Genomic DNA, 26,875 nt, shown 5'->3' with positions numbered 1-26,875 from the left:
CCTAAAGTATCCAGTGAGTAAGTTTAGGATGAATTTAAGAGCTTACAAATACCAGCAAGCATCTTCATCAGAACATTAACCATAAAGAGGCTAATCTTTGTCAGCCAAATGAGATAGTTTAGCTTTCTTTGTCCTCACAAAAGGTTCTTCACTGATAGTGTATTAATGTTAAATTCAGGTCAAATCATGCTGAAAAGAACCATTTATTCTCAATTAATAACAAACAAAACAGGAAACTATTCGTCTTCATGTTATTTACTGGATGTCCTGGCTGTACACCACCCCCACCTGCCTGCGGATCTCGTCCTCCACCTCAGCAAGCAGAAGGGAGTCAGCATGGGACATGACTGAACTCTCCTTCAGGCCTACAAAAAAAAAAAAACTATGTCACAACATGAAGTGAACTCAGTGTACACAGTCAATGGCCACACTTGACTTCGGTGTTTCTGATGCCATCTTGTGTTAAAAGTGTGTATTACAAGTCTAAACATTCCTGGACATTCAGAAAACCACCGATTAATAATTTTATAATTGTGGTTATTTTGTTAATACATAAATTATTGAAGTGATATAGATACAGAATAAACTATGCTGAATGTCACAGTACCTTTGAGCAAACACTGTCGAACCTCCTCTGCTTCGTAACGCATCCCTGTACTGTTGAGGAAGTTGAGAGGCAAATAGGGTTCTGGCACTGGGTACTGGGTCTCCGTCCCATTCACCACTAATGATGTGGGGCACCACATATGAGCAGGGACCTAAAAAGCATGCAAATATGGTATATACACAGTATAGTGTGTAGCGAAAATACTTCATCTTTGTCTTACACAACACACATTTTGTTACTAATTTCCCTCCTACATTACTTCAAACTTGACCTTGGTTCAATTACTAACCTTTAGTTTAATTATTCAACATGCAAATGCACATTTCTGACTATTTAAACGTTATTTGATTATGCGTCCCGCCTGTGATGACCTACCCTGATGGTGCCCTCTGTGCCTGCAATAATGGCATCATTGGTCAGCTCTACCCTCGAAGAGCAGGTAAACACAGCCATCCTGTCCTTGGAGAACTTCAGAGTGACATCTACAGTCTCATCCACTCCTGCAATAACATACAGATATACGATTCACATATGAAGAAGTGATTGTAAAACAAAATGTTGAGTCTAATCATTCCACTGTGTTTTATATTGAAGAAGAATAGTGTTAAGAATAGAGGGCAACACTAGGGATCTGGACTACCTTAACTTTTATTGTGCCAGTTAACACAGATGAGGTGAAGTCTTATCAGACAGGAACACTCCCCTTGGTTAAAAGTCATCACTTCACATACAGTTGGAATCACGCTGGCAAAGATTTTACAAGCTCCAACTTAAAAAAAACTCATCTATTTCTATATATATGGGTGTTGCAAATGAATATATGGCTGAGTTCAATAGGTAACAATCCTGCCAGTGTCAAATGTGTGACCTGTGTGTGACGTGTTTAAAACAGAGTAAGCAGGAGTGGGGAGGATTACAACAAGACTTCTATCACTCACCTCGTGTGAACAAATGTTTTATTGTTTTTTGTTTTTTTTGGGGGGGGGGGGCAAATTAATTAATGTTTGCAACACTTCCCCCGTATGTTACTAACAGAGCTTCAGAAATCACGTTTGTGAGACACTGCTGTCTTCGTTGTAATTACCTGTCTCTGTGCAGACCCCCGTGGCCTGGATGCACTCTGGCTTCTCTCCATTATACACCATGCATATGAACTGCAGGCAGTAGATGCCGAGATCCAGCATCGCTCCTCCGCCTAGCTCCTTCTGCCCAGATCTCGGCACATGCATCACCGGCACACCGAACTCAGATCTCACCACCTTCACCTCTCCCACCTCCCCCTGGGCCAGCAGCCTTCTGATCTCCACTGAGGCCGGGAAGAAGCGGGTCCACACAGCCTGAAGTAAAGGGCAAGACGCAGTTCATACAGTTCAATTTTAGGTCCCTGGTGTTTTATTATGCAGTTGTTGACCTGCACTAGAGCTCAAACATTACAGCTCGAAATAAGTTTTACATTTTTCTGTCTCTTAGTAATTTTTTAAGAGATTGCTGTAGATGAATTTTGAACTCCGACCGGAGTTCACAATGATTTTGCAGGTAAAAGGTGGAGAAAAATAAAACTAAGCTATTAGATTGTTTTTCCTTTTTGGTGTACTTCATCCATACCTCCATGAGGAAGACATCATTGCTTTTGGCAGAAGCCAGGATCTCCTTCACCTCCTTGGTGTTCATGGCCAGCGGCTTCTCACACAGCACATTCTTCTTGGCCTTTGTAAAGAGCAGACACGTGGGCAGATGGTAGGGGTGGATAACTCCAACATACACCACATCTACACACACATGAGCACACAAATGTAGAGATTGATCAGTCAAAATATATGTAATAGTAAATGTTCCAGTGGAAATGAACACTGAAGTGTAAAAAACAAAACCCCACCAATGTCTGGATCTCTGGCCAGATCCTCATAGCTGCCGTATGACTGGGAGATGCTGTGCTTTTTGGCAAACTCCTCTGCATCCTCTAACTTGCGAGCTGCCACCGCCACAACCTGTAAATAAGGTTACATGATACTATTATAGCAACAAGGCGCACTTAAGAGTTTAAAAAAAAATGTAGATGCCCATCTAGTGCGTATTTTACGGTAAAAGAATGCGAAATACTGCAAACCGTGACTTGCATTGTATTTGAACTAATTGGTGTCCAGTCCCAGTTGCATTTACCGCGTTACAGCTGCACGTTGCAAATCTACATTTCATTAGGACCTGATTTTAACAGAGTGAACTTCAGACCGGTAGAACCGACCTACAGACAGTCTGCTAGGAGAAGCCTCGCCGAGTCCCGAGGAGAGGTCTTCCATTTGAAACCAGTATTTGTGTCTACTCATCTAATTGTACTGATACCTGATGGTCCTCAGGAGGAAGAGACTTTAGGGCCACGGTGAAATCATGACTGATCTTTCCGGCGCTACAGATTCCCCACCTGGTTGCCATGTTAGTTAGACAGAAACTGACAGAGCTCATATATTTTCTGCCACAAGGAGGAGCACGGTCGTTTTAAATGTGTGACGTTACACGGAAATAATATGGTGATGATTTGTATTGATTACATGATTATAATTTCCTTATGAATTATTTTTTTCTCTCCTCTAATGATCAGTATAACACCCCTTTTACGTTTTAAAGTCCTAAAAACTTTTTTAGGGGGAGAAAAAAGTATTAACACTGGGACCATGCGGAAACTACGGAAGCCCTAAACGGCCATGCATACATATATTTTATTTCCTCCGTTTTCCCGTGATAACGAGATAATTCCTCCGTTTTCCCGTGATAACGAGATAATTTTACTCCGTTTTCTCGTGATAACGAGATAATTTCCCTCCGTTTTCTCGTGATAACGAGATAATTTTACTCCGTTTTCCCGTGATAACGAGATAATTTTTCACCCGTTTTCCAGTGATAACGAGATCATTTTGAAGTTCGTTAAAATTGGAAAGACAGAGTCGAACTTCCGGGATCAATAAATCAGAAGTGAAACGTTTTTCAAACACAAATGATGCCTCTGTCTCACCGTAATATCAAAGACTACGAGCTACAAGCACCAAAACCCCGATTTTTTTACATAAATAAGCCGTCCTGCGAGCTGAACGGAGAACATTGATCTCCATGCGCAACCGGCAGCCGGGCGAGTGCGCAGGCACCGTCTGCAAATTGCAAGACAATAAATAACTCCACAGTTATACAGTAGGCCCACAGAGACTCCAAAATCACTACACACATCAAGGGTCTCTTTATGGTCAGTTCGAATCTGTGAATATCTTTCCAAGTTTACCGAATTTGAAATCTCGCCTATCACGTTTCATTTGTTATCTCGTTATCACGGGAAAACAGAGGAAAATTATCTCGTTATCACGAGAAAACGGATGAACATTATCTCGTTATCACGAGAAAACGGACGAAATCAAATGTAAGTATGCATGGCCGTTTAGGGCTTCCGTAGGAAACAGCAGCACCCGCTCCCCTCCCATTTAGTCTCGTGCTGTGACGTCACTGCCGTTCACGGCTTCCAGTTCAACAAACAGCCAACCAGTGCTAATACTAGTTAACGATGTGCTAATCTGCCGATAAACTCGTTCGAGATGAGCCAGACATGTGCAGAATCGATTACAGGCGATCGCCGCACAATGCATGCTGGTTAGTTTCTCTGTCGTCATGAACAAGTGGGCAAAAACCCGGGTCATGATGGGAAAGATGGGGAAGCTCTTGGTTTTGACAACAAACAGCAAATTTAGTAGATTATGCAAATTTCCTGTGTGAGTCAAATATTTAACGCTGGGGCATAGAATATTTAATCGTGGGCTCATGTTGTGCAATTAAAGTTCAGTCTGTAAACAAACATATCTCATGTGGTTAATAATATTAATAATAATCACAATAAAGACAATAAACGAGGTCATTTATATTAAAACGAGAAATTAGCTTACAATGTGATTTAAGAGGCAAACACAAAACAAAGCGCCAGAAAAAACATTTAATATAGTCCAGTATAACTGTCAAACTTCACTTGTGTGCACTAGAGTTTATGATACTACTACCTCAACGGCAGATGCACTACTATACCGGATAGTATTGTATATACTGTATATTATGTTCATACATTTGCCTACATATATTGAGTGGCATTATTTTTTACTTATTTGACTCTCTTTCCTGACTCTTATAAAGCAACTGCAGCTGTACAATTTTCCAATGGATAACTAAATTATTCTGATTCTGAGTTCCACATATATTGATGCACAAATATAAATAAATGCGAACGTGGTCGCAAACTACAGATAGCCTACAGATCGCGTCTAACAGGATATAACTTTTTCTATGACTTCCTTCAAATCTTCGAATGCCGATGGAAACTGTCCGACTGGAGCCTCTCGTCTACTTCCAGGCGATGCGCAGTTCATCCCGAACGAGCCAATTGTTAGCTCCGCAGGTTTGGACTCACCCATGACACTGCTTCACAAACGAGGGTCTGGAGTGAATCAACATGGATGAAGTCCAATAGTGAGTTTTGAGGTCAGTAAGAGGCTAAAAGGACACACAAACACAAACAGACACGCCTTTGCTGGCTGCATCTTTGCTAGCTTAATGCTAAGTTTTGCTAACGTCTTTGGTTGTTTGAGACGTTTAACGAAAATAAACGTTAAATGGTGATTATTTGTATTGCTTACACGATTATAATTTCCTCGTGGATTATGTTTCTCTCTCACATGATCAGTATAACAACCCTTTACGTTTTAAAGTCCTACAAACTCCATTTAGTCGCGGCCTGTGACGTCACTACCATTCACGGATTCCAGTTCAGTGAATGAATGCTCAAAGGACACACAAACGCAAACAGACCATCTTTTGCTGGCTGCATCCTTTGCTAGCTTAATGCTAAGTTTTGCTAACGTCTTTGGTTGTTTGTTGCGAATCAACAGACTCGGCGAATCATGCAAGGCGTAATTTGAGGATTATTTTGAGTAGAAAGTTGGCGTTTTATGGTTCTTTTGCTATATTTTTCCAACGGATACTGTCAGCGGAAATTATTGTTGCGAAGCGCAGGTCTGGGCTGCAGTCGAATTGTCAAAAATAGGTCCTAATTCCTATTACTAACGCCTTTTCCTTGACCCCTGGGGAAAACGTCACGGGGTTAAGGAAAGGCGATAGATGAACTCAAAAGGATTTAGGAAAAGACGACCGCGTTGCTCAGAGAATCCGACGGACTTTCACTAAGCTACGTCATTATCATGCGCCCGCTGATGTTTGACAGCTGATGATCCACACCGGTGATTGCCGTGGGTCTGCGGTGGAGAAACTACAACAATGGACTACCAAAAGCCCATCGTCCACTTCTCCCCATGTTGTTGGTTTTATAAACAGCTCGTTGACTGACCGGCCTCAGTTCCAGCAGCTTCTCCTTCCTCCTTCCTTCCTACCGTTTGCTGTATTTACATTTAATTTGTGGTTTTAGTTTCGTTTTTGTCAAACATTTGTAAGATGTTTTAAATAAATAAAAAAGTACCATTCAATTATTATCACTGTCCACACACATTTAGGACACACATATTGTTTGTTTTCATGAAGGGTCGAGGTGTGCAACACTTTAAATGTTGCTCTTGCAAGGAATTGTGGGGCAGCGTAATCTTCTTTCCTTTCGTGAAGGAAGGTCCGTTGTATCCTATGCTAAAGGAGATCTGGAAGGAAGTATTGGAGCTCCTTTCCTTTGCATTTAGAGAAACTGCTCTTATCATAGCGGCCACTTGTTTACTTCCGGGTCACTTCTTCAGTTTGGAACCTTCCTAAGCAAAATAGACTATTTGACCGCAGCCCTGGAGTCAGCTGACTGAGGAGGAGCAGGAAGGCTTAGTTTCATGAAAATGTAGTTTTGTATGTTCTCACAGTTGTGTAAGTGTACAATTTTAATTGTATTTATTGAAGCAATAAAGTTGAGTGCAGTTAAATGGCAAATGTTCATGATTCTGTATTCTGTTGACACATTTTCTCTTTGTTAAATATGTTTTGTTAAGGTAATTAATCTGTGTGTAGCATGTTCAGCATGATGTCTGTGAAGGTTCTGTCATCCAGGTCATGGTGATCTTTGAAAGCTTTATCGTAGGCAACGGAACTTGCTTTAGGTTTTAGAAGCCTCTCTATGATATTGTAGTTTGTCATAAAATATGTCGTATTGTAACATTGTAAAAAAAAAAAAAAAAGGGAATAGCATGGTAAAAACATTTTCAGTAAATAATAGTATTCCATGAAGAAGTGTTGGCTGCAAATTATTTTCATGATCGATTAATCGATGTTTATTTTCTAGATGAATCTTTTGGTCTACAGAACGTCAGAAAATAGTGAAAAATGTCCATCTAAACTTCTCAAAGCTAAAGCTGATGCCTAAACATGTCTTATCTCGTCCAAACTTTGAAGATATTGAGCTAAAAGCGAAATCTCTACATTTGATTGGCTGAAAACAGCATTTTCGGTAATGTTTGCATGAAATATGATGAATAAATTATCAGAAAAGTGATTATTTTCCTCAACTAATCATCACAGCTCTTAGAGAAAATAGCATGGCGTGTCATTAAAAAAAAGTAATGGTATAGTATGCCATAGAAATGTCATCAAATGTCAGATGATATGTCATAGCAATGTATAGTATGACATTTAAAAGTTAATAAAAAGTCCAGAATCACCTGTTGTAAAAAATGCAATAGTATAGAATATCATACAAAAGTAATAATAAAAAATATCATAGTATTACATACCATACAAATGTTGTAAATACATCATAGTATAGTATTTATAGTATAAAAAAGAAATATGTGGATAAAAATGTCATAGTATTCTATGCCACAAACGGTAATATACAATGTCAATGTAGTAGGCCATTAAAAATAATGACAGAATACAGAAGTTTATAAACATAATAATAATATAGTAGACGTAAAGAAGACATATGCCTTTAATGTAAAAAAAAAAAGTAATAGTATGTAATAATAAAATGTGAAAATTAAAATGGCATAGTTTTGTATGCCATAAAATTGTCTTTAAAATGTCATTGTATATTGTGCCATAATAAAAGATATAGTATTTCATAAAACATTCAATTTGATAGTATATCATCTTACAACATTTATATTTTAGTATGTCATAAAGTACATAGTATATCATAGTAGGGTGTGGCATACAAATGTCATAGAATGCCATAATCATCCAAAAATGTCACAGAATAGTATACATGATATAGTAGTAGTATAGCTTTTCATAAAAGTAGAAACTGCATCCTTAAATTGGCACTAGTAGGACAACATTTGAGAGTCTGTGGAAGCAGCTGTTGCTGTTGTGGTAGCAGTTGCAGTAGTGTTTGTATGTGATGATGTAGTAGGTTGTTGTAGTAGTCGGCAAAGATGTATGTGGATTTTGTGCAAATACTCAGGTCCTTCTCTTTTTTCCTCCCCAGATGAGTGCAGAGTATCTGGACCAAAACTAGGGATGACAGAGTTCTACTTCTGCTGCAAAAGGCATCATTCCTGCTGTTGTATTAGCACCTGAATGAGCTATTCCTGAACTTCACAACATGTAACATGTGCGTTCTAAGATTTGTTCCCCACACTACTGAGGAAAAAACTTGGAAAATATCCAGATCGGTCAGGTTTACAGGATCAATGATTCGATCCTTTCAATTAAGACTTTAAGGCAGCAGCCTACACTATATTGCCAAAAGTATTTACTCACCCATCCAAATAATTGAAATCAGGTGTTCCAATCACTTCCATGGCCACAGGTCTATAAAAGCAAGCACCTAGGCACGCATACTGTTGCTACAAACATTTATGAAAGAATGGGTCGCTCTCAGGAGCTCAGTGAATTCCAGCGTGGCACTGTGATAGGATGCCACCAGGGCAACAAGTCCAGTCGGGAAATTTCCTCGCTCCTAAATATTCCACAGTCAACTGTTAGTTGTATTATAACAAAGTGGAAGCGATTGGGAACAACAGCACCTCAGCCACGAAGTGGTAGGCCACGTAAATTGACGAAGCGGGGTCAGCGGATGTTGAGGCGCATAGTGCGCGGAGGTCGCCGACTTTCTGCAGAGTCGATCGCTACAGACCTCCAAACTTCATGTGACCTTCAGATTAGCTCAAGAACAGTGCGTAGAGAGCTTGATGGAATGGGTTTCTATGGCCAAACAGCTGCATCCAAGCCATACATCAGCAAGTGCAATGCAAAGCGTCGGGTGCAGTGGTGTAAAGCACACCGCCAATGGACTCCAGAGCAGTGGAGTCGCGTTCTCTGGAGTGACGAATCACGCTTCTCCATCTGGCAATCTGATGGACGAGTCTGGGTTTGGCGGTTGCCAGGAGAACGGTCCTTGTCTGACTGCATTGTGCCACGTGTAAAGGATGGTGGAGGAGAGATTATGGTGTGGGGTTGTTTTTCAGGAGCTGGGCTTGGCCCCTTAGTTCCAGTGAAAGGAACTCTGAATGCTTCAGCATACCAAGATATGTTGGACAATTCCATGCTCCCAACTTTGTGGCAACAGTTTGGGAATGGCCCCTTCCTGTTCCAACATGACTGTGCACCAGTGCACAAAGCAAGGTCCATAAAGACATGGATGAGAGAGTTTGGTGTGGATGAACTTGACTGGCCTGCACAAAGTCCTGACCTCAACCCGATAGAACACCTTTGGGATGAATTAGAGCGGAGACTGAGAGCCAGGCCTTCCCGTCCAACATCAGTGTGTGACCTCACAAATGCGCTTCTGGAAGAATGGTCAAAAATTCCTATGAACACACTCCTAAACATTGTGGAAAGCCTTCCCAGAAGAGTTGAAGCTGTTATAGCTGCAAAGGGTGGACCGACATCATTAAACCCTATGGATTAAGAATCGGAAGTCACTTAGGTTCGTATGCGAGGTGAGCGATAAAGTGTACTGTTGTTAGAGCCCCCAGACTGAAATGCTGTACCTCTTTAGATCAGACTGTTTTGCATTTTGATTTGTTGTTTTTGATTTTGTCTACTTTTTTTTCTTCTGAGAAGTAATTTGTATTCTTGTTAAGAAAAGTGCTATGTAAATTACATTTATTATTATTATTGCTGTAAACTATGGACCCCATCGAAAATAAATCTTCGATCAGACTGAAAACTCCTCTGTTCTGACTGCACTTTGGCACATAAAGATAAAAAGTGTTTCAGATATTGAAAAAAGTCATGCAAACTCAGTAAAGTATCCTGGAAAAAATCTTAAAAGCATAGTATAGTATGTCAAAAAAATTAATAAGGGTCACAGTATAGTTAATTGAAAAAAGCTTGTAATATAGTATTTTGAAAAAGTCATTAAATCATGTTTAGATGATCATCTAGACTTTCCAAAAAGTCATTAAAATGTCATGTAAATTATCTTAAAAAAGTCGCACCAAAATATTTTAGTAAAACAACAAAAAAAGTAAATAGCTTGTCCAAGACAGTCATGAAAAAGTCATAGTATGCCGAAAAGGTCATAGTATAACATGTTGAAATAAGTCATAGTATATAGCATGTCGAAAAAAAAGTTATAAAATAAGTCTTAGTAAAGTATGTCAAAAAGTGATTAAAGTCTTAATATACTAATTAATAATATAAGACTTTTTTGTCATAATTTACTATGTTTAAAAAAGTAATAGTATAGTATTTCTAAAAAAGTCTAAGTATAGTATGTGGGGAAAAAGTCATAGTGTAGCATGTTTTGAAAAAAATAATAAAAGAAGTCTTTGTATAGTATGTCGAAAAAAGTAATTAACAGCTAGCATAACATTTTTAACGGAGGGATATTAGGACGTAACCCAAAACCTTCAGTCTCAATTAGACAATCTATTTGTCTTGCCATAAGTAGCGGTCATTGTGCTACTTAGTCTAGTAATTAAAATGGACTGAGTATAGTATGTCGAAAGAAGTAATAAATAAGTCTGAGTTTAGTATGTTGAAAAAATTCATAGTATAGCATGTCGAAAAAAGTAATTAAAAGTCGTAGTATAGTATGTTGAAAAAGTTATCAAAAAAGTCTTAGTATAGCATGTCAAAAAAGTCATACATAAGTCATAGTATAGTATGTCATTAAGAAGTCATATAGTATGTTTAAAAAAGCATGTCAAAAGTCATACTAATTCACAGTATAGCATGTTGAAAAAAGTCATAGTATAGTATGTTGAAAAAGTCATAATATAGCATGTCAATAGAAGTCATTAAAAGTCACTGTAGCATGTCAAAAAAAGACATGAACAACTCATAGTATAGCATGTCGAAAAAAAAGTAATTAAAGTGAGTGTAGCATGTCAAAGAGTAATTAAAAAGTGATAGTGTAGGATGTCAAAAAAGTAATTTACAAAGTCAGTGTAGCATGTCAAAAAGTCATAAATAAGTCATAGTATATAGCATGTCGAAAAAAGTCATTAAAAAGGTAATAGTGTAGCATGTCAAAAAAGTAACTAACAAAGTCATAGTGTAGCATGTCAAAAAATATATTATATCATTATATCATGTCGAAAAAACTTAGTTTTAGTAAAATGTCATAGTATAGTCGGTCAAAAAAGAGTCATAGTAAAGACAAAAAGTCATGAAATAAGTCGTTGCATGTAGAGAAAAGTAAAATAAGTCATATTATAGTGTTTTATAGAGTTCCAAAAATACTTTGTGTAGTATGTTGAAAAGAGGCAGTGTATAGTTTTTGTAATAACATTTTCTGGATTATTTGACTACTAATACCTAATGGTCTGTAGGAGGAAGAGTTTTTAGGGTCACATTGAAGTTATCACTGCATGACAGATTCCCCGCCTGGTTGTACTGGACAGGAAACTGGCTGAGTTAATATCAACAGTGGTACTTCTCTGCCACAAGGTGGGGACACAGTGTTATTTTTAACTGAGTGACAAAAAATAACACAATGATATATATATATATATATATACATACATACACACACTCTTTGATTAATTGCATGCTATCTATCATGCATATTGTGTTCGGCCTGCTGTGTATTATATTGCTTGAGGCCGAATGGTCCATTTATTTAACCTCTTTATTAAATGAGTAAATGTAATAGGATAAAGTTGCGGCAAAGAAACATGAGATGAGTTGTATTTAATCTACATGCAAAATGTCAGCATTATTCATCAACCAAACAAAACAGTGGGCAAAATAACCTTACTGCAGCAGAATGTGCCATTTTCCAATCTTCCACTGCAATGAGAAACCCTCCAGGTTTTCGGAGGCCTACAGAAAGAGCCCAAAAGGTTAGAGAACAAGCATTAAATGAGCCATGCTCTCTGCTGACTCATAAAGGCCTTTCTCCGTCCTAACCTTGAAAAGCAGGCAGTGCGGCCTATTTTCGTATGGAGAACATGAGTCTATTTGTACACGGCTGCAGGGGTCAGACATGACGGAGCACTTGGATTCAAATGTGTCTCTTCCTCTCTCCTGCAAATGATCGGATTTGAAATGAAACGAGGCTTTCACAATCAATCCTTTATTGGATTCATCAATCACACGCCCTGCAGTGACAGCTGGGTTTGCCTTTAAAGGCCCAGGACTTTGATTACAGGACATGGCTCCTCTCTTTGTTTACTTTGTGATTCATTTGGTTTAAGACATTTTTAAACAGACATTTTTAAACTGACAGCGTCAGTGTTTGCCGTAACTGCATCACGAGGTGTTTTACATGGTGGCAAGGTGCAAAGAAAGTAAATAGAAAATAAACAGTAACAAATGCGCCCATGATTTCATCTTCCAGTAATTTGCCAATTGTATCTTTAAAATCAGTGGCAGATCCACGTCCCGGCTGTCTCAGTGACACTGCCTCTCTTCCGGCTTTGTCACACAGTGCCGAGAGTGATCTGCTTATACCAAAGATCCAAAGCCTGCCCCAAAGCGGCTCCCTCTGTTCCGCCTGAGTAGGTATAGGTGGGGTGAAACGACCCAGCTTTGGAGCGATGTCACTGGCTGTCCTGGCTGAAGACGACGCCCACCTGTTTCCTGATTTCATCCATGATCTCCGTCAGTAAGACAGAGTCCGCCAGAGGCATCTGTGGGCTCTCCTTAAGTCCTGCGGATGAAGAGGAGTTTAGCAGGAAAATCATACTCAACTGTTTATAACCACGGTTAAATTATGCACATGCACAATGAAGCATAAATATGTCAAAGCAGGGATGTAACGATTATGTTAATTCATATAGGGAGCAAAACCAAGGAGTGTAATGCTGTATAAGCTAGAGGACATTCCAAGGACTGAATAGAGCATCGATTCTGAATCAATCTGATGAGTGCCTCCGTGCATTCATCCACATTATCATAAGAAGCTCCAAGGAAGCAACAGTGTCACTGAATTGCAACATTCAAACCCACCTCACTTTAGTTTCACCTCTCTGTCGACAAATACACAACTATCCTTTTATCGTGACCCACCTTTAAGCAGGCACTGCCTTACTTCCTCTGCCTCATATCGAAGCCCAGTGCTATTGGTGAAATTCAGAGGGAGGCAGGGTTCAGGCAGGGGATACTCCTTCTCCTCGTCGTTCACCACGAGTGTGGTTGGGCAGTGCATGGGGCCGGGAACCTGGATGGGGGGGAACGCATGTTTTATGTCAATTCTATCACTCAACTCGTAAATCATCAAATGCAGTGTGCACGGATCCTTGTCTGAATACTTTTTAAGTTTAATTGAATGTAAAAGTAATTAGCAGTCATCTCATGTCTCAATCATTTCTTTAATTAAGCAAAATGTTCCTATGCACGACTGGCGTGACATACTGTAATGGAGCCCTTAGTGCCGCTGATGACGGCGTCATTCGGAAGCCGAGCGGCAATCGAAAAGGCGCAGAAGGCCATCCTGTTCCTAGAGAACTTCATCACCACAACCACCGACTCGTCCACGCCTGTCAAATTTATAAAAGGTAAATATTTGAAACATTGGTCAGGAGGAATTAACTGTACCATTGCTGGGTTTTTTTAAAATTTGCCTTTCATGTTCCATTCAGCTCATTGAACCATTGCAATACATTGCCCTGTCGGTTTTACTGTATTCTCCGGGGAGGATGTGGTTTGGCAGTGATTCGTGTGGTGCGCTTAATGATACTAATCTACGTCCCACCTCCACTGCATGACGGGTGAGCTGAATCATACCTGAGTCGAGCAGAACCCCCGTAGCCTGGACGGACTCGGGCCTCTCTCCGTTGAACACCATCAGCACAAACTGCAGGCAGTACACACCGATATCCAGCAGCGCGCCGCCGCCCAGCTCCTTCTCCACCGAGCGAGGGATGTGGAGCTGAGGGGAGCCGAAGTAGGCCTTCACCAGCTTCAGCTCCCCTACTGCCTCCTCTGCCAGAAGCCTGCGCACCTCAGCGTGCACGGGGAAACAGCGGGACCAGATGGCCTGCGAGGGACAGATCAGACAACGCCACTGCAACAGTAAACAACTTATACTGGAGTTTTACCACAGCTCACCACCGCCAGATTTGCTGGTCAAACGTAACATGACGAGATGTTTTCCTGCCCCATGAGTCATAAATATACCCACAGGGATATTCAGGTTTCCTCTCCCTTGCTTAATACATTTACTCATAGCACTATCATGCACTTGTAGCCTAAAATGCAATGGGAGTTTGGAAATACAAATACCGCAATGTCATCTGCTGTCATACTGTTTGTGACAGCTTAAAGCAATAGGGAGACATTTTGGGAAATACGCTTGCAGAAAGTTAGATGAGAAGATCTTTCTGTAAATGGGAATCTACATTCTCATCTTGGCAAGAACGCAAATAACACTAAGTCTATTTGCCAAAATGATAAGAAAAAAAAATGATTTAACAGCAATATAAGCAAAAATATTTTTCTGCATTGGATACATTTGGATTTCACAAGATACTAAAGGGCTCGATGTTTTAATCTATAAACCTGCACCTGCAATGACCCTACTGCCAGCAAGTGGCCCCTTGGCAAACGTCTACATAAATGTATCCCTTCAAGCTCACCTCCATCAGGAACACATTGTTTTTCTTGGCTGCTGCGACGAGATCTTTAACCTGTCCTGAGTTCATGGCGAAAGGTTTCTCGCACAACACATTCTTGCCAGCCTGGAGGAGGAGCAGACCGACTCGCCAGTGCTCTGTGTGCAGCACTCCCAGGTACACAATGTCTGTGAGGGCACAGATGTTCCAGGCTCAGCCTCAAACTGCAACAAACGCAAGCTATTATCTCTGGCTCTGCAGCCAGGCTGCTCACATCTCTTAACTCACAAACGTCTGGGTCCTTTGCCAGCTCCTCGTAGCTGCCGTAAGCCTTAGGAATACCGTGCGTCTTGGCAAACTCTTTGGAGCGCTGCAGGCTCCTCGCTGCAACGACTGCTATCTGTGCAAAAAAGAGCAACACACATTCATTTGTTGCTCCGTCAGCAGCTCCGTTCGGTGCGAGGGAGGCACCATTGTGTAGCAATGGAGATGTTTGCCTGGTGATCTCCAGGAGGCAGAGTCTTCATGGCCACGCTGAAGTCATGGCTGATCTTCCCCGCACCACAGAGTCCCCATCGGGTTGCCATGTCGACACGGGTGGTATAAGTGACAAACAAGGTGGATTGGGTTTTCGTTTTCGTAAAGATCTGAGCTGCTGGCGAGTTGTGACCTTGAGAAAGGTTACACGTTCAGCAGAAGAAACCCACTAAACATGCCTTAGAGCCACAGGCACTTCTGCGAGAAGGCTCTTAAATGTATATGCTGTGGAGGCAGGATGTGTCACCTTCCTTCCTTTCATCTGCCCCCACCCTGAGGTAGAGGGAACAACACACTTACACACATAAACACACACACACACACACACTGACGTGTTGTTGCTGATACACACCTTTCAATCCGGGCTGAAGTGGCTCGCACCAGTTGTCTCTAACAATCTGTAACAGGACTATCAGCGGCGCTCTGATCATTAACACGCTGAAGGGGGGAAAGTGCACAGTTTAAAGTGTGCAGGGCCGAAGGCTCACCTTGCCCACAGATCACCGCTCTCCAACAGTAGCACAGGTCAAGTATTGGAATGCTGCTTTGTTTCCCACTGAGGGAGTCACTGATTAGCCCGCGATGGTCTGACAGCTGCACAGGAGCCAATGATTAAACCAGAGTCCCGTGGGAGTTGCCCTGGATAAATAGATATGCTGGGTTCACAGAATGCTCATAGCGCCCACAGCAGGGCAATTTAACTGGCCGGTAAGCCGAGCCAGGATGACTATGGAAAAGCATCAGCTCAGTTGTCCTTGAGCTAAATATTATCAGTTTAGACAAACAACCTGTGGTGTATGTTTCCTGCCGCATGCTGCCAGTAGAGGACACTATGTTGTCAGTGGAGTTTACTTTTTCTCTCTTATGCTCTGAGGATTTCCATTGTGAGGAATTATACAAAGGTTTGCCAAAAATCACAACAACACACTTTGGAAAGTATCTGCCAAAGGTCATATAAAATTCATAGAACTTATTGTAAAAAAAACCCAAGGATTTTCATGTCAGGTTAGTTACACATTATATTTAAACAATTTCTGCAATAAAATACATTGTACATATATACTTATTTGATATTGCAATCAATTTTGACCTATATCCTCTTCCTATTATTGTCCAATGATGCGTGTAAATTATTTTTTGCCCTAATTTCCGGCAGGTGTTATACGTGGTGATTAGATTTACATGAGAACTTACAGTATTGTCAATGTCAGCAACGTCGTTATTATGAAAGAAAAGGGGATTTTTATCAATGACTCGCCGGCTGCTCTCTTTTTGTATTTCACTTCCAAATGAATTGTGGGAGCTGTGTGCCGTTGTCATAACAACAAGGTGCCAGCTGGGCAATTTGTATGCAAATGGCATTGGGCTTGGCCTGATATCCCTGCCTATACCACAGGACCTGGTTGCCATGGGAATGCCCAACTCCTTCTTGAGTAATTTGTACCTTTTTTTTAACTTTAAGGACAAGGCTGCAGTGCTTTGTGGCGACATTACTACAGGTGTTGATAAAAGAGGTAGAAGTGTGAGGAAGGAGGTGTAACCTGACAAGTGCAACTATGAATTGGTTTGAGGCATTGAATGCTGCCTGACTTCCACGAGACACAGTGAGAGCACAGAGGCTCAGATGGTGAGAGAAGGGTGCTGTGGACAGGACTTGGATGGATCACCCTCACCCTCAGCTGAGCCATGGATGCTTACTTCTCAGTGGAGCCTGAAAACTCCAAATCTACTGCCGAAAGCCTCCTTCCCTCGCAGTAGCTCAAGGTCATGAGGAGAAAAATCCTGCAAACTGATCGGTCCTTCACTTTTATTGAATGGCTGAAGAGTGGATATCACCGGCTGGAGTTTGAGGCCCTGAGACCGGCTCAGTGACGGAGGTGGACGGTAAAGACGTCGTCCAGAAAGCGAACGTCATTAGGAAACCTGGCAGGCGGAAGGAAGCCAGTGCCTCATTAAGTCAGCACGGCCAGGACGATTGCCTTCCACTTCTATCACTTCTCACTGTCTTTATTTGATTAAGAATTCATGCATCATCTCTTGTCTGTTGTCCCAAAATCACTAGGACACGGAGGGAATGGCATCCGATGGGTCACATGAGCGGTCACACAGAGGGGGTGGATTGTTTTGGTAGCTGATCACAGCAGACAGTTTTGTTTCACACGTTGTCAATGTTAATGATCCTTTCGATACGAAAAAGAAAACTTTGGGATGGGAATAAAAGAGGGTTTTAACCTAAACATTGAAAACGTGGAACCTGGTAGGATTTCTATAAAGCTAGCCTGTTATTTGATGTTATTTTACTCTTCTTCTTCTTTTTTTAAATAAAGCTACACTGCGGCTCTGCAGCACCAGTTACCATGTAACAGCTCCGTATTTCATCAGCAACTTCAAGTTAATGGGAAATAAAAAGGACCAGAGAGAGGCATCCTAATCCTATTTTGATTGATGCGGATATTCAGAGGGTTTCCCCCCCTCTTCCTCCAGCTGTCAGTGTTAGCGAGAGCTATCAGTGTAAGTGAGAGCCGTCTCACTGCTTTGTATTTTTTTTTTTTGGTGGGTGGGTGGAGAGGAACAGCATCGCAGCAGCTATTGGAGCACCATCACTCCTTCATCTGTGTCTCAAGGTCACTGCGGAGGAAGGGTGACAGGCTAGACAAGCGCCAGGAGGTGCCAGCCATTTTGAAGGGGAGGTTGGGAGCTTGATGAATCCAGGGAGGAGAGAGAGAGAGAGAGAGAGAGAGAGAGAGAGAGAGAGAGAGAGAGAGAGAGAGAGAGAGAGAGAGAGAGAGAGAGAGAGAGAGAGAGAGAGAGAGACAGGGAAGTGTGCAGCGATGGAGTAATAAGTCATTTTGTCAATGCTACAGCATGTTCTGATGTGTGGGGCCGGGGTTATTTTTTTCCCATTAGAAAAAGTGTGATAGAGGGAGACTGAGAGGAGTGAGCAGAAATGGGAGCCTTTGAGCCGCCCAGCATTGTGCTGGCCCTTTGAGAGTCCTATCTTTGTCTGCAGCACACACACATTGGGAGGCTGAGCCGCGGAGCAATAGCAGGCTGGACCAGAGCTGACTTAGCAGCCCTTCATCTGGACGTTAGTGCTGATAGGGGAGGGGGAGCAGGATGCAGAGAGAGGACAGCCAAACATGGAGCTTTTACATCAAGATACTGTTCATTTAAACCCACCCTCCGTGTGTTCTCAGGGCTTATGTCAGCTGTTTTTGTGAGGTGTGATTGGCTGAAAAACTCACGTAGGGGAACACACATTAGGCAACATGTCAGCAGGTTTTCCATTATCTGTTGATAGTTTTATTTTAGTCAGCAATGTGCATGTAATCCCTGATGCTTGATTGCCTGTTTAAGATCTAATTGCATCACATGCAACACATTCCAAGCCCTTTTTTTTAAATCACCGAGATGTTACTTGCAATGTATCATTATTGTGTAATCTTTATACATTTGAACTAAAAAATACCAATTAGTATTACTCCAATCATGCAGAAGTACAAGGAGAACGGGTTTTCCAAGGTGAGTGTCCATGATTACAAATGTGAAAATATTCTCCTCTTTTCTGTCATTTTTACACTTAATGGAGCTGAAAGAGGTTTTTCCAACTAACAAATGAAGCCCTTTGAGAGGAGCCTTGCCCCTGTGGTGAATGATTATTTCTGTTTGAGTGCTAAACAAGGTGTCTAGTCTATCAGTGCTGTTGTTCCACTGGAGTAAGTACTATCCGTCTCCATTAACTCTCTCTCTCTCACACACACACAAAACCAAAAAGAAGTTGTGTCTCTATCCCAGTCTGTGTTGGTGCCTCCATGTCTTGGCAGGCTGAGATCACGTGAGGCGATATGGAGTCCATCACAGAGACCCTGCTGGTGTCAAGACATGGGACAGACAACCTCCATCATCACCCAGCTGATAATGTCCATTATGGAGTGTCGATCCTCCGTGATGTTCTGCATGTCTGGAGGTGAAGCATGATTAGGGGGTATGACACCTACATGATGTACAAAGAACCATTCGAGAAGCAGTTGTTGGTCTTCTTTCAATGAAGAATACCATTAAGTCCTGTTATGACTGATGCTATTGTAGCATATGCTAATGTCTTCAGGAGTCACCATTTTGAACAAATATTTGACAATGAAAAAAAGTTCAACCAGAAAATACAAAAAAATAAAAATTACCTGGATTTTCCACCAATCTTCCTCATCCGTGGGCCTTTGGAAGTTTTTTCTCGATGTGATAATAACATGAGGTGTAACTGCTGGTTGTCCAGGGACATCAGACTGTGGTGTTGGATACAGAACAGCATTAGAACTGGTTATTAATGGGTTTTACAAATCTTTAAGGTATTGACAATGACTGATTAATGATAAAAAAAAAATCTATAAATCCATTCCAACTTACAAAGCATTTGTAAAGAGCTGAAAAGAAACTAGAAATACAAAGACGGTTTTGTGCAAGTCACAACCTGGCAACCCAAGTTATTGGCTTATTACTGATACATAAAGCCTTGCCAAATGATTTATTAACCATTTATTAACCATCTATCTTCCATGAACGTTTTCTCAGTACAGTAAGACCCCATGAGCCCCTCTACCATGTGACAGAGAAAAATTGTTGACTGAGACCAGTGTAGCTACTTCACCCACCTTTTGATTTCCCACTCCATCAGTGGTCTGTGTCCCCCCTGTTGGCCAGCCACACTGGCTCCTCTGCGGGGAGGCCAAAGCCATTAAGCAGCCAGCACACTCTGCTGCGTCCCCCCTGTTTAATTGCCTGATAGGGCTTGTGATATTTTTATCAGCCGTCCTGTGGCGGATGGCTGCTGAGGCGGGAGACGTGTGTGTGTGTGTGTCGTTATGTGTCATGCCTCGGTACGCTGCTGACAAGAGAGCTTGCAGCAGGAAACCCGGGGCTTCTGTGCACCTGCATATCAAACTGTGTGACCCAGCCTCTCAGCCGTGACACAGCACAGAACATCCACACCTAAATTCAGCTTCGGCTTTGACGCCTCATCATCATTGCGCTACAGATAATGAACCATGTCTTTGGCACTTTGGAGCTGAAGACATATTTCCCCCCACATACAGTACACACTTATCCCTCCGCTGTGGTGATAGAATGTTTTCTTAGGTTACGAGGTTTAAAAGGTGGCTGTGGAAAATACGGTGGATGGATTTATCACTCCAAGCTGCTATCAGATATGGTGCTTTTTTTTAGAGACTTGATGTAGAGATACAGCTCAAAGGTTACTGTGGCCCTCTCTCGCTCTCTCTCTCTCACACACACACACACACACACACATAGGCAACGCTAGCATTTCCCTGCCGGCTGTTAGGTTTATTAACTGTATGCTCGTCCACAGTCGGAGTGATTTAGTGCTTCGGAGGGAGGTGAAGGGAGGACGAAGTGTCAGTGGGGGATCCAGAAAGAGAACCAGCACATGATCCTTATTGGGAGTCTGAGAGCCTACTAACTGCAGGCCAACATAAAACCGGGGGAAAAACCAATTCTCTCATCTTTCCAGCTGAGTTTTGGCAGGGGATTAGGAAGTGGATTTCACCTCTTTGAGTGCAAGCTCTGTCTCATGTGGGAATTATTGAATTTGTTCAGCAACTCCCCCAATGCGCTTTAAGACGTTTCACTGCGGTCACTCCACACACACTGATTGGACACAGCCAGTTAGTCACACCATCTCACAGAGCAAGCACAATTTCTCCCCAAAATAGGGTACGTGTAAAACTTGGGACTAAATAAATGGAAGAATATGCACCACATTTCATGGTGAATCATTTCTTTAGCATATTTTTCTGAGTGGACATCACAAACATTAAAATCAATCAGAATAGTTACTGTTGTTACATTTTTCAAGCTTTCCTTTCTTGCTTGGCGGTTTATCATGTTATTTCCCACTCGAAATAATAGATCCTTGTTATTTAAGACTGAGGCTAAACCTGCATGTTTGAGACAAAAAAAAGCCAGCTTCCTTTCCAGAATTGTTACACTGCAGTGATGAATTTTTAATTAAAAAAATCCAAATATCTCTCTTCATGGAGCCCTACACACCACTTCAAATTGCCATGCCCAACTATGGCTTGGACAATCGCTCTTCAGGAGAGGGGTTTAATGAACGGTCAATTGACCCTTAAGCCCCCCGCTGCTATATGTCAAGCTGTGAGAGCTGCCATAGAGCCCACATTGTCGTTAACTGCACTCCCCGGACAAATATTATCTAATTTTTTTGGGGAAAAAAAGAAAGCAATTTTAGAAAGAAGCACACAGAAGGTCAACAATATATATAGAAATAGCTGCAGTGAAAACAGGTTAACAAGATAAAGATGGAAGCTAAAGCTGATACAGATCACAGTGTTAACGTGAATCACCACATCACAAGTGCTTGTTCGTGTCACTGACAGGCTCAGATTATTGTAAGTGCCTGACACCATTATGGAACTGACCCTACAGAGATGCACCTTTCTGTTAAAGAGTAAAATCCTTTTTCTTTAACCAGATACAGCAGCTATATTCTCACCAAACACACCAGACTACATTGACATAAACAGTCATTTTATAGTTTCATAAAAAAACAACTTAATTCAAAGTCAACAGAAACAAAACAAAACCCACCAAACCCCGTCTCGGTTATCTTTCCACTGTTTGAACAACCAGCAACTCAAAGAAAAAACAACGTCAAAATAAACCCTGAATTAGATGTGAAGATGCTTCTCTGAATTTAGCCCTCTCACTCACTCCTCTCCTGACATTTTCACCCCTAACGCTGTGAATTAAGATTATTATGACGCTACACTATGATGTTTGTCTGCATTTTAAGGGCAGGATTTAGCGACGGGTCAATTGGGAGATATAGATCAACAGGAAAAAAACACAAACACGTCTGGCTTTTCTAATCAAACACAGCAGAACGGAGCATGCATAATACTCCACATTTCTTTGTGGTTGACAAAGAAAAGAAAATCATGAAATATTCAGAGTTTAACTGCCTCCTTTAATCCCAACGGCTGTGCCAGGATTAGAAAGGAAGCAGAACTGGATGTTCGAAAACGCCGCCTCTTTTTCTTCCCATCTTTCTCTTCCTCGCTCTCTTCAGAACACCCCCCCCCCCCCTCCTTCCTACACCATGGGTTCTCTCCTTCACCCCTCCATCCCCCTCCCACAAACAAAACACACACATTTGACATACTTACAGTTGTTGTGTCCTGGCACACACACACATACAGTTTCCCCCACTCCACCCTCTTGGTTTTTTTTCTCTCTTATGCTCTGGGGAAGTTGGCACTGACTGTAACTGTCTATTGTATCCACTGCTGCGAGCTATGTGCTTACACACTCGCAATTACATGCAATATAAATCTTTTGCTAATAAAAAAACGAATCCCTGCAAACAGGAAAACATCAAAGGTACAATAGCTCAGAAGGATCCACCTCTGCTAATGAAAGTGAGTCATCCTTTACACAAATTAGCATCTGCTTCCTTCATGTTATGTAAAGACTCGATAGCCTCTGTGAGACCCATTTCACTGATGGTGTAGTGATGCAAACATGGGGAGTGACCCCGCTCTCAACTAGTCAGTTTTTAGAAAAACAACAAAAAAATACCCCAAAACAACAAATGTTTGTGTTCACGTAACACGGTCAACTATATTTTTTCATAACCACAATCACGATCAATCCCTAACTTTAACAAAGTAATATCTGTGACCTCAACACTACGTGTATCACTGTGGCTCACATTTTGTTTTTCTATTTTCTACTCAACATTTTGGGGAAATCTCAAAAGTTATTTTTGATCCGTTATAAGTCTTCACAGGTACTTCTCTGATCCCATGTGTCTCTAGTCTGCTGGATCTTAGGAATGCAATGCTGCTCTGTGGAAATATGGGATTTAAACATTGGATTCCACCGTGGCTAAATCTTTTCATTCCGGTCAGACACGAAAAAAAACCCTCCTTTGATGGATGACAGGTCAGAAAAATAAATACGGTTTTGGCTCTTCCCCCTAAAGTTTAAACAAGGGGTTTAAAAGAAAAGGGCAACTTACAGTTTGTAAAATATGATGACTTAATTGTGTACGCAGTTTCCCAACGAAAGGACGGCGTAAAAATGCAGCTCTTTCTTTTGTAAAGAGAGATTTGTGATGCTGCTGCCATTTCTCTCCCTCTGCCCATCAGCACCAAATGCCTGAGTGACCTGCACATCTCCTCAAGAGGTATGTGACTTCATTCTTTCTGAACTCACATCGGCAAAAAGTGCAGAAATCATCACAACAGCAGCAAAAAGTGGACCAGACCTGATCAATAGGGAATGTCAATCAATTATAGAGGTTTCATAATTAAGACCATGTAGCCATTGTGTTAGACTTAATTAATTTTGCTCGAGGTCTCCCTTTTTGCACACCTCTCATTCTTTTGTCCGCCTCGCTCCTTCCTCTCCCACCCTCCTCCTCCTCCCTCTCTTTGTGAACGTGCAGCTGATCGTTCGACGGTCCTTTAAGCCGTATGGTGAGATCCATTTCTGACTCTTAAGCACTCCAGAGGTGGTCGGCGACGGGGAATTTTTTTTATGCTCCACAATGGGAGAAGAAAATCATTCAGTGAAAGGCCTTTCAGGCTGCCATTGTGCTCAGGTCCAACAATCACAGCTGATTTGGATTTCACTCACAGTGCTGGTAGACGTAACAGCTCTCCGGGTCTACGTGACATACTTTACAGGCCACTTCACATAAAGGAGGACGATCGCCATGTCGGCTGTGACTCTTTCGCCACGTGCATTCCATCCGTCGCCTTGTTGACGAGAAGCATTTTTTTCGTTTCAGGAATGCGTGTTTGTCTTTTTGGGACTCCGGCCCATTCATGCAAGGAATTCCAGATACGGGCATATCAAATACCCCCCTCCTCCCACCAGTAGGTAAGACATTCATTTGCAGGTGAGATGAAGCATGGAGGTCAGCGGGGCTGGTGTGACATTCGGCGCATTGGTTGGCTGACTCCAAAATTGCTCCTCTTCTCCGCTCCTCTCCGAGAGTGATTCTGACTCAACAGAGTGGCTCTTCAAAGTTAGAACTACGGGAGTCAGTAATGACACTCAAACGGTGTTAATTATTCTGAACAATGGCTAGGCATAATTAGGCCTTTCTAGATGCATATGGTGGATGATAATTTGAGCTCCCCCAGCTCTCCCTGGTTGAAGCTCACATCCGCATGATTTTTTTAAACGTACAACATATACAATAGGATAATAATTATTGGGCTTTTATAGCCAAAAATGATAAAGGACTGTCTTTCTGATCTCTCTCAAGGATGGAAAAGGGAAGCCATGGCAGGAACACAAGCCTACCAACACAGCCAATCAAGACGCTCCATTCTGAAGCCTGGCGATGGTTTAGTACAAGGCCATTTACTGTCAGAATTTAAACCCACATGATTTATGGTATGGCCGCCCTGGTCTGCTTTCTCTTCTTAGTTCAAAGGATGAGTCTGGCTGCAAAATGCTCAAGGGCACAGGCTAATATGATAAACAGGGAACAGAGGCTGCAGGCTGGGGGGGGGGGGGGGGGTTACCCCTGTGAAAAGCAAGCGCTGGTGTATGTTGAGGGATTCGATGTCTCTGGGGCCAAGGGGAAAAGAGGGATGAGATCTTTTCCCCCATCAACTATTACTGGAGGAGGAGGAGGAGGAAGAGGAGGATGGTATTGCAGGGATCACCAGTCGCGGAGGATTACCATTGCTACAAATATGAAAATGGTATTTTTCCTCTCTTTCAAATTAGTTTATTTTTCTATTATTATTTTTAAGAGGGAGAGGTTTTATGAAATATGCAGCAATCTTCCACTGAATGATGTAGCATGTTAATATATTTAAATGTATTTGGTTTATTTGCAAAAATAATATGTTTGTTATGGAGAGAAAAATACACCGGCTCACTGTTCAGCATTTCAAAACAACCGGCACTAAACATCACTCTCCTTTAAATGAAAAGCATCCCAAAATATCCACTGGAATAATTTACTCTCATGCAAGCAATCAGTTAAGCAGAGTAGGGGTCACATTTTGGAAATAGCGGATATCACATTTTGAAATTAATCTCCGCAAATTCCATCTCAAGGACCGATTCAATAAACACTATTTAAACATTTCATGAGCACTGCAAGATGGATTTAAGCCTCCCTAGTCAGAAATAAGCAGCTAACTCCATCAGCCCCCGAGGGTTCGTCTGGAGGGGGGATTGGCTGTGCTTGCAAACACAAATTTAGGACGGACTGTTAGCAGATGGCAGGGTGACAACTTGAGCTGCTGGTTCTTGTGTTGACATATCACAGTGAGGTCGCAGCTCAAGGCAGCACATCATCGCGTCAAAGTCTGTCTCACAGTTCCGATTAACACTGGCCAGATAACATGGAAATGGTACTATCAATGTACCTCCCAGTATGTGCACAATGTGAATATGGTAGAAATACTATCTTACACATCCTACTTAAAATCCAAGTAGAACAGTATAGCGTTTTTATTTTAAGTTCTTTCTAATTTGCCTCTTATTCAGCCATCCACACACCGGACCAAGCAAAGCACTGGACTATTAGAAGAAACTTCAGCATGTGTACCCTGTGTGTAACCTTGTGATTAGTGGACAGAGCCACAGCCGGCCAATGGAGTCATGAGTTGATTATGTGAGACTGTATTTTAGTACGTTTTGTTTCGTTGGGCCACAAACAGTTGTTTAAGTGAAATTGCAGGTGGTGAAATGTTTCTTTGATGGAATGAACCGCTTGTAGACCCCAACTTGACACTGATTTTATTTTTTGTGAGGGGTCACGACATGCCAAAAAAAGCTGGTATAATATTGAATTGCTACTTTAACAATGCATTGTATTGCATAAGCTTATTGTATTAGTATTATCATTAAAACATATGATCTGAAAACCTCACTTGTCAAATAGTGGATTAAAAAAAAAATGTCCCTCTGAAATGTAATCAGATAGAAATAGTACTACTCAAGGACAGTACAAGTACCTTGAAATTGTGCTTAAGTACATTACTTGAGAAAATGTATGTGTTTACTTTCCACCACGGGAATATAGAGTGTCATCTATGTCCATGTAACTCATGGACAAGGAAATCCAATTTGACATGCGTGCATTCACCGCCGGGCTAATCACATTTCACGTGTCTTCTACTGATGACGGGAACTATTAGCTTGGACCTTAACATCCTTTTATTTCTAATACTAACCCACACATAGAGCAGTCAATTTGTCAGCATTTTCCTGTACCTCTAAGTAGGGCACATGTGGCCCATTTCTGACCATCGTCATATTTCTGCAAGGGAGGGAAGAAGCGAGGACCTGAGCCCTTTTTGGGCAGGAGGGGGGGGTTGGCAGAGAAAGAGGCAATGTGAGGACATCAGGTTGGCAACCTGTGGCCAACTTTCTGATGTTATCCATGCGTATGCTTTCATGAACCCAATTCCAGGAGGCATACACAAGTACAGAGTCACCCACATGCATGAAAACACACATGTATGAAGACACACATACACATTGACACACACACACACAAAAAGAGAAAACTTTCAGCCATGCGCATCCAAAGCTCGAGCGCTGCAAAGTTGGCATTTGGACAATATTTGTGAACAAACTGGCAGATGTCAAAAGGCTTTGACGGCAGGGTTTTAGATGGAGGAAAAAAATGCACTAATACGGATGTGCGGTAGTTACTGTGTGTGTTTCTGAGTGCTCTGGGCCCTTGGCTGCCAAAAAATAT

At 41.7% G+C, this 26,875-nt stretch overlaps 2 protein-coding genes and 1 long non-coding RNA gene across 3 annotated transcripts; 1 reads left to right on the top strand and 2 right to left on the bottom strand.

Moving 5' to 3' along the window:
• Positions 1-184: 184 nt before the first annotated feature.
• Positions 185-3,059, bottom strand: dhdh.2 (dihydrodiol dehydrogenase, tandem duplicate 2). The gene is made up of 7 exons (XM_084013516.1): positions 2,948-3,059; positions 2,484-2,595; positions 2,213-2,376; positions 1,692-1,944; positions 983-1,107; positions 608-758; positions 185-365 (listed from the first exon to the last, which is right to left on the bottom strand). The coding sequence occupies exons 1-7, from the start codon at positions 3,035-3,037 to the stop codon at positions 256-258; spliced, it is 1,005 nt and encodes a 334-aa protein (XP_083869642.1). The 5' UTR covers positions 3,038-3,059; the 3' UTR covers positions 185-255.
• Positions 3,060-4,956: 1,897 nt separating this feature from the next.
• Positions 4,957-9,718, top strand: LOC311023045. Its single transcript, XR_014598173.1, has 2 exons — positions 4,957-5,113; positions 8,043-9,718. It is a non-coding gene; the product is annotated as an uncharacterized lncRNA (long non-coding RNA).
• A 2,022-nt stretch (positions 9,719-11,740) lies between these two features.
• Positions 11,741-15,306, bottom strand: LOC311012705 (trans-1,2-dihydrobenzene-1,2-diol dehydrogenase-like). The gene is made up of 7 exons (XM_084008317.1): positions 15,060-15,306; positions 14,851-14,962; positions 14,587-14,750; positions 13,736-13,988; positions 13,364-13,488; positions 13,019-13,169; positions 11,741-12,659 (listed from the first exon to the last, which is right to left on the bottom strand). Exons 1-7 carry the CDS (start codon positions 15,147-15,149, stop codon positions 12,550-12,552), a joined length of 1,005 nt encoding a protein of 334 aa, XP_083864443.1. The 5' UTR covers positions 15,150-15,306; the 3' UTR covers positions 11,741-12,549.
• Positions 15,307-26,875: the final 11,569 nt, after the last annotated feature.

The sequence above is a fragment of the Eutrigla gurnardus genome (assembly GCF_963514095.1).
Source record: "Eutrigla gurnardus genome assembly, chromosome: 1".
In the NCBI taxonomy this organism is placed as follows: Eukaryota; Metazoa; Chordata; class Actinopteri; order Perciformes; family Triglidae; genus Eutrigla; species Eutrigla gurnardus.
Note: the sequence above shows the minus strand (reverse complement) of the source record. Positions and strands in the feature narration are given on the sequence as shown.

Coding starts and splice junctions, on each gene's coding strand:
- dhdh.2 (XM_084013516.1), bottom strand. CDS start 3,037: ATGGCAACCAGGTGGGGAATCTGTAGCGCCGGAAAGATCAGTCATGAT. Junction 2,377..2,483: donor GGCCAGAGATCCAGACATTG/GTGGGGTTTTGT, acceptor ATGTGTGTGTAG/ATGTGGTGTATGTTGGAGTT. Junction 759..982: donor GCACAGAGGGCACCATCAGG/GTAGGTCATCAC, acceptor CATGCTTTTTAG/GTCCCTGCTCATATGTGGTG.
- LOC311012705 (XM_084008317.1), bottom strand. CDS start 15,149: ATGGCAACCCGATGGGGACTCTGTGGTGCGGGGAAGATCAGCCATGAC. Junction 14,963..15,059: donor TGCCTCCTGGAGATCACCAG/GCAAACATCTCC, acceptor TTTTTTGCACAG/ATAGCAGTCGTTGCAGCGAG. Junction 13,489..13,735: donor GGGGGTTCTGCTCGACTCAG/GTATGATTCAGC, acceptor TAAATTTGACAG/GCGTGGACGAGTCGGTGGTT.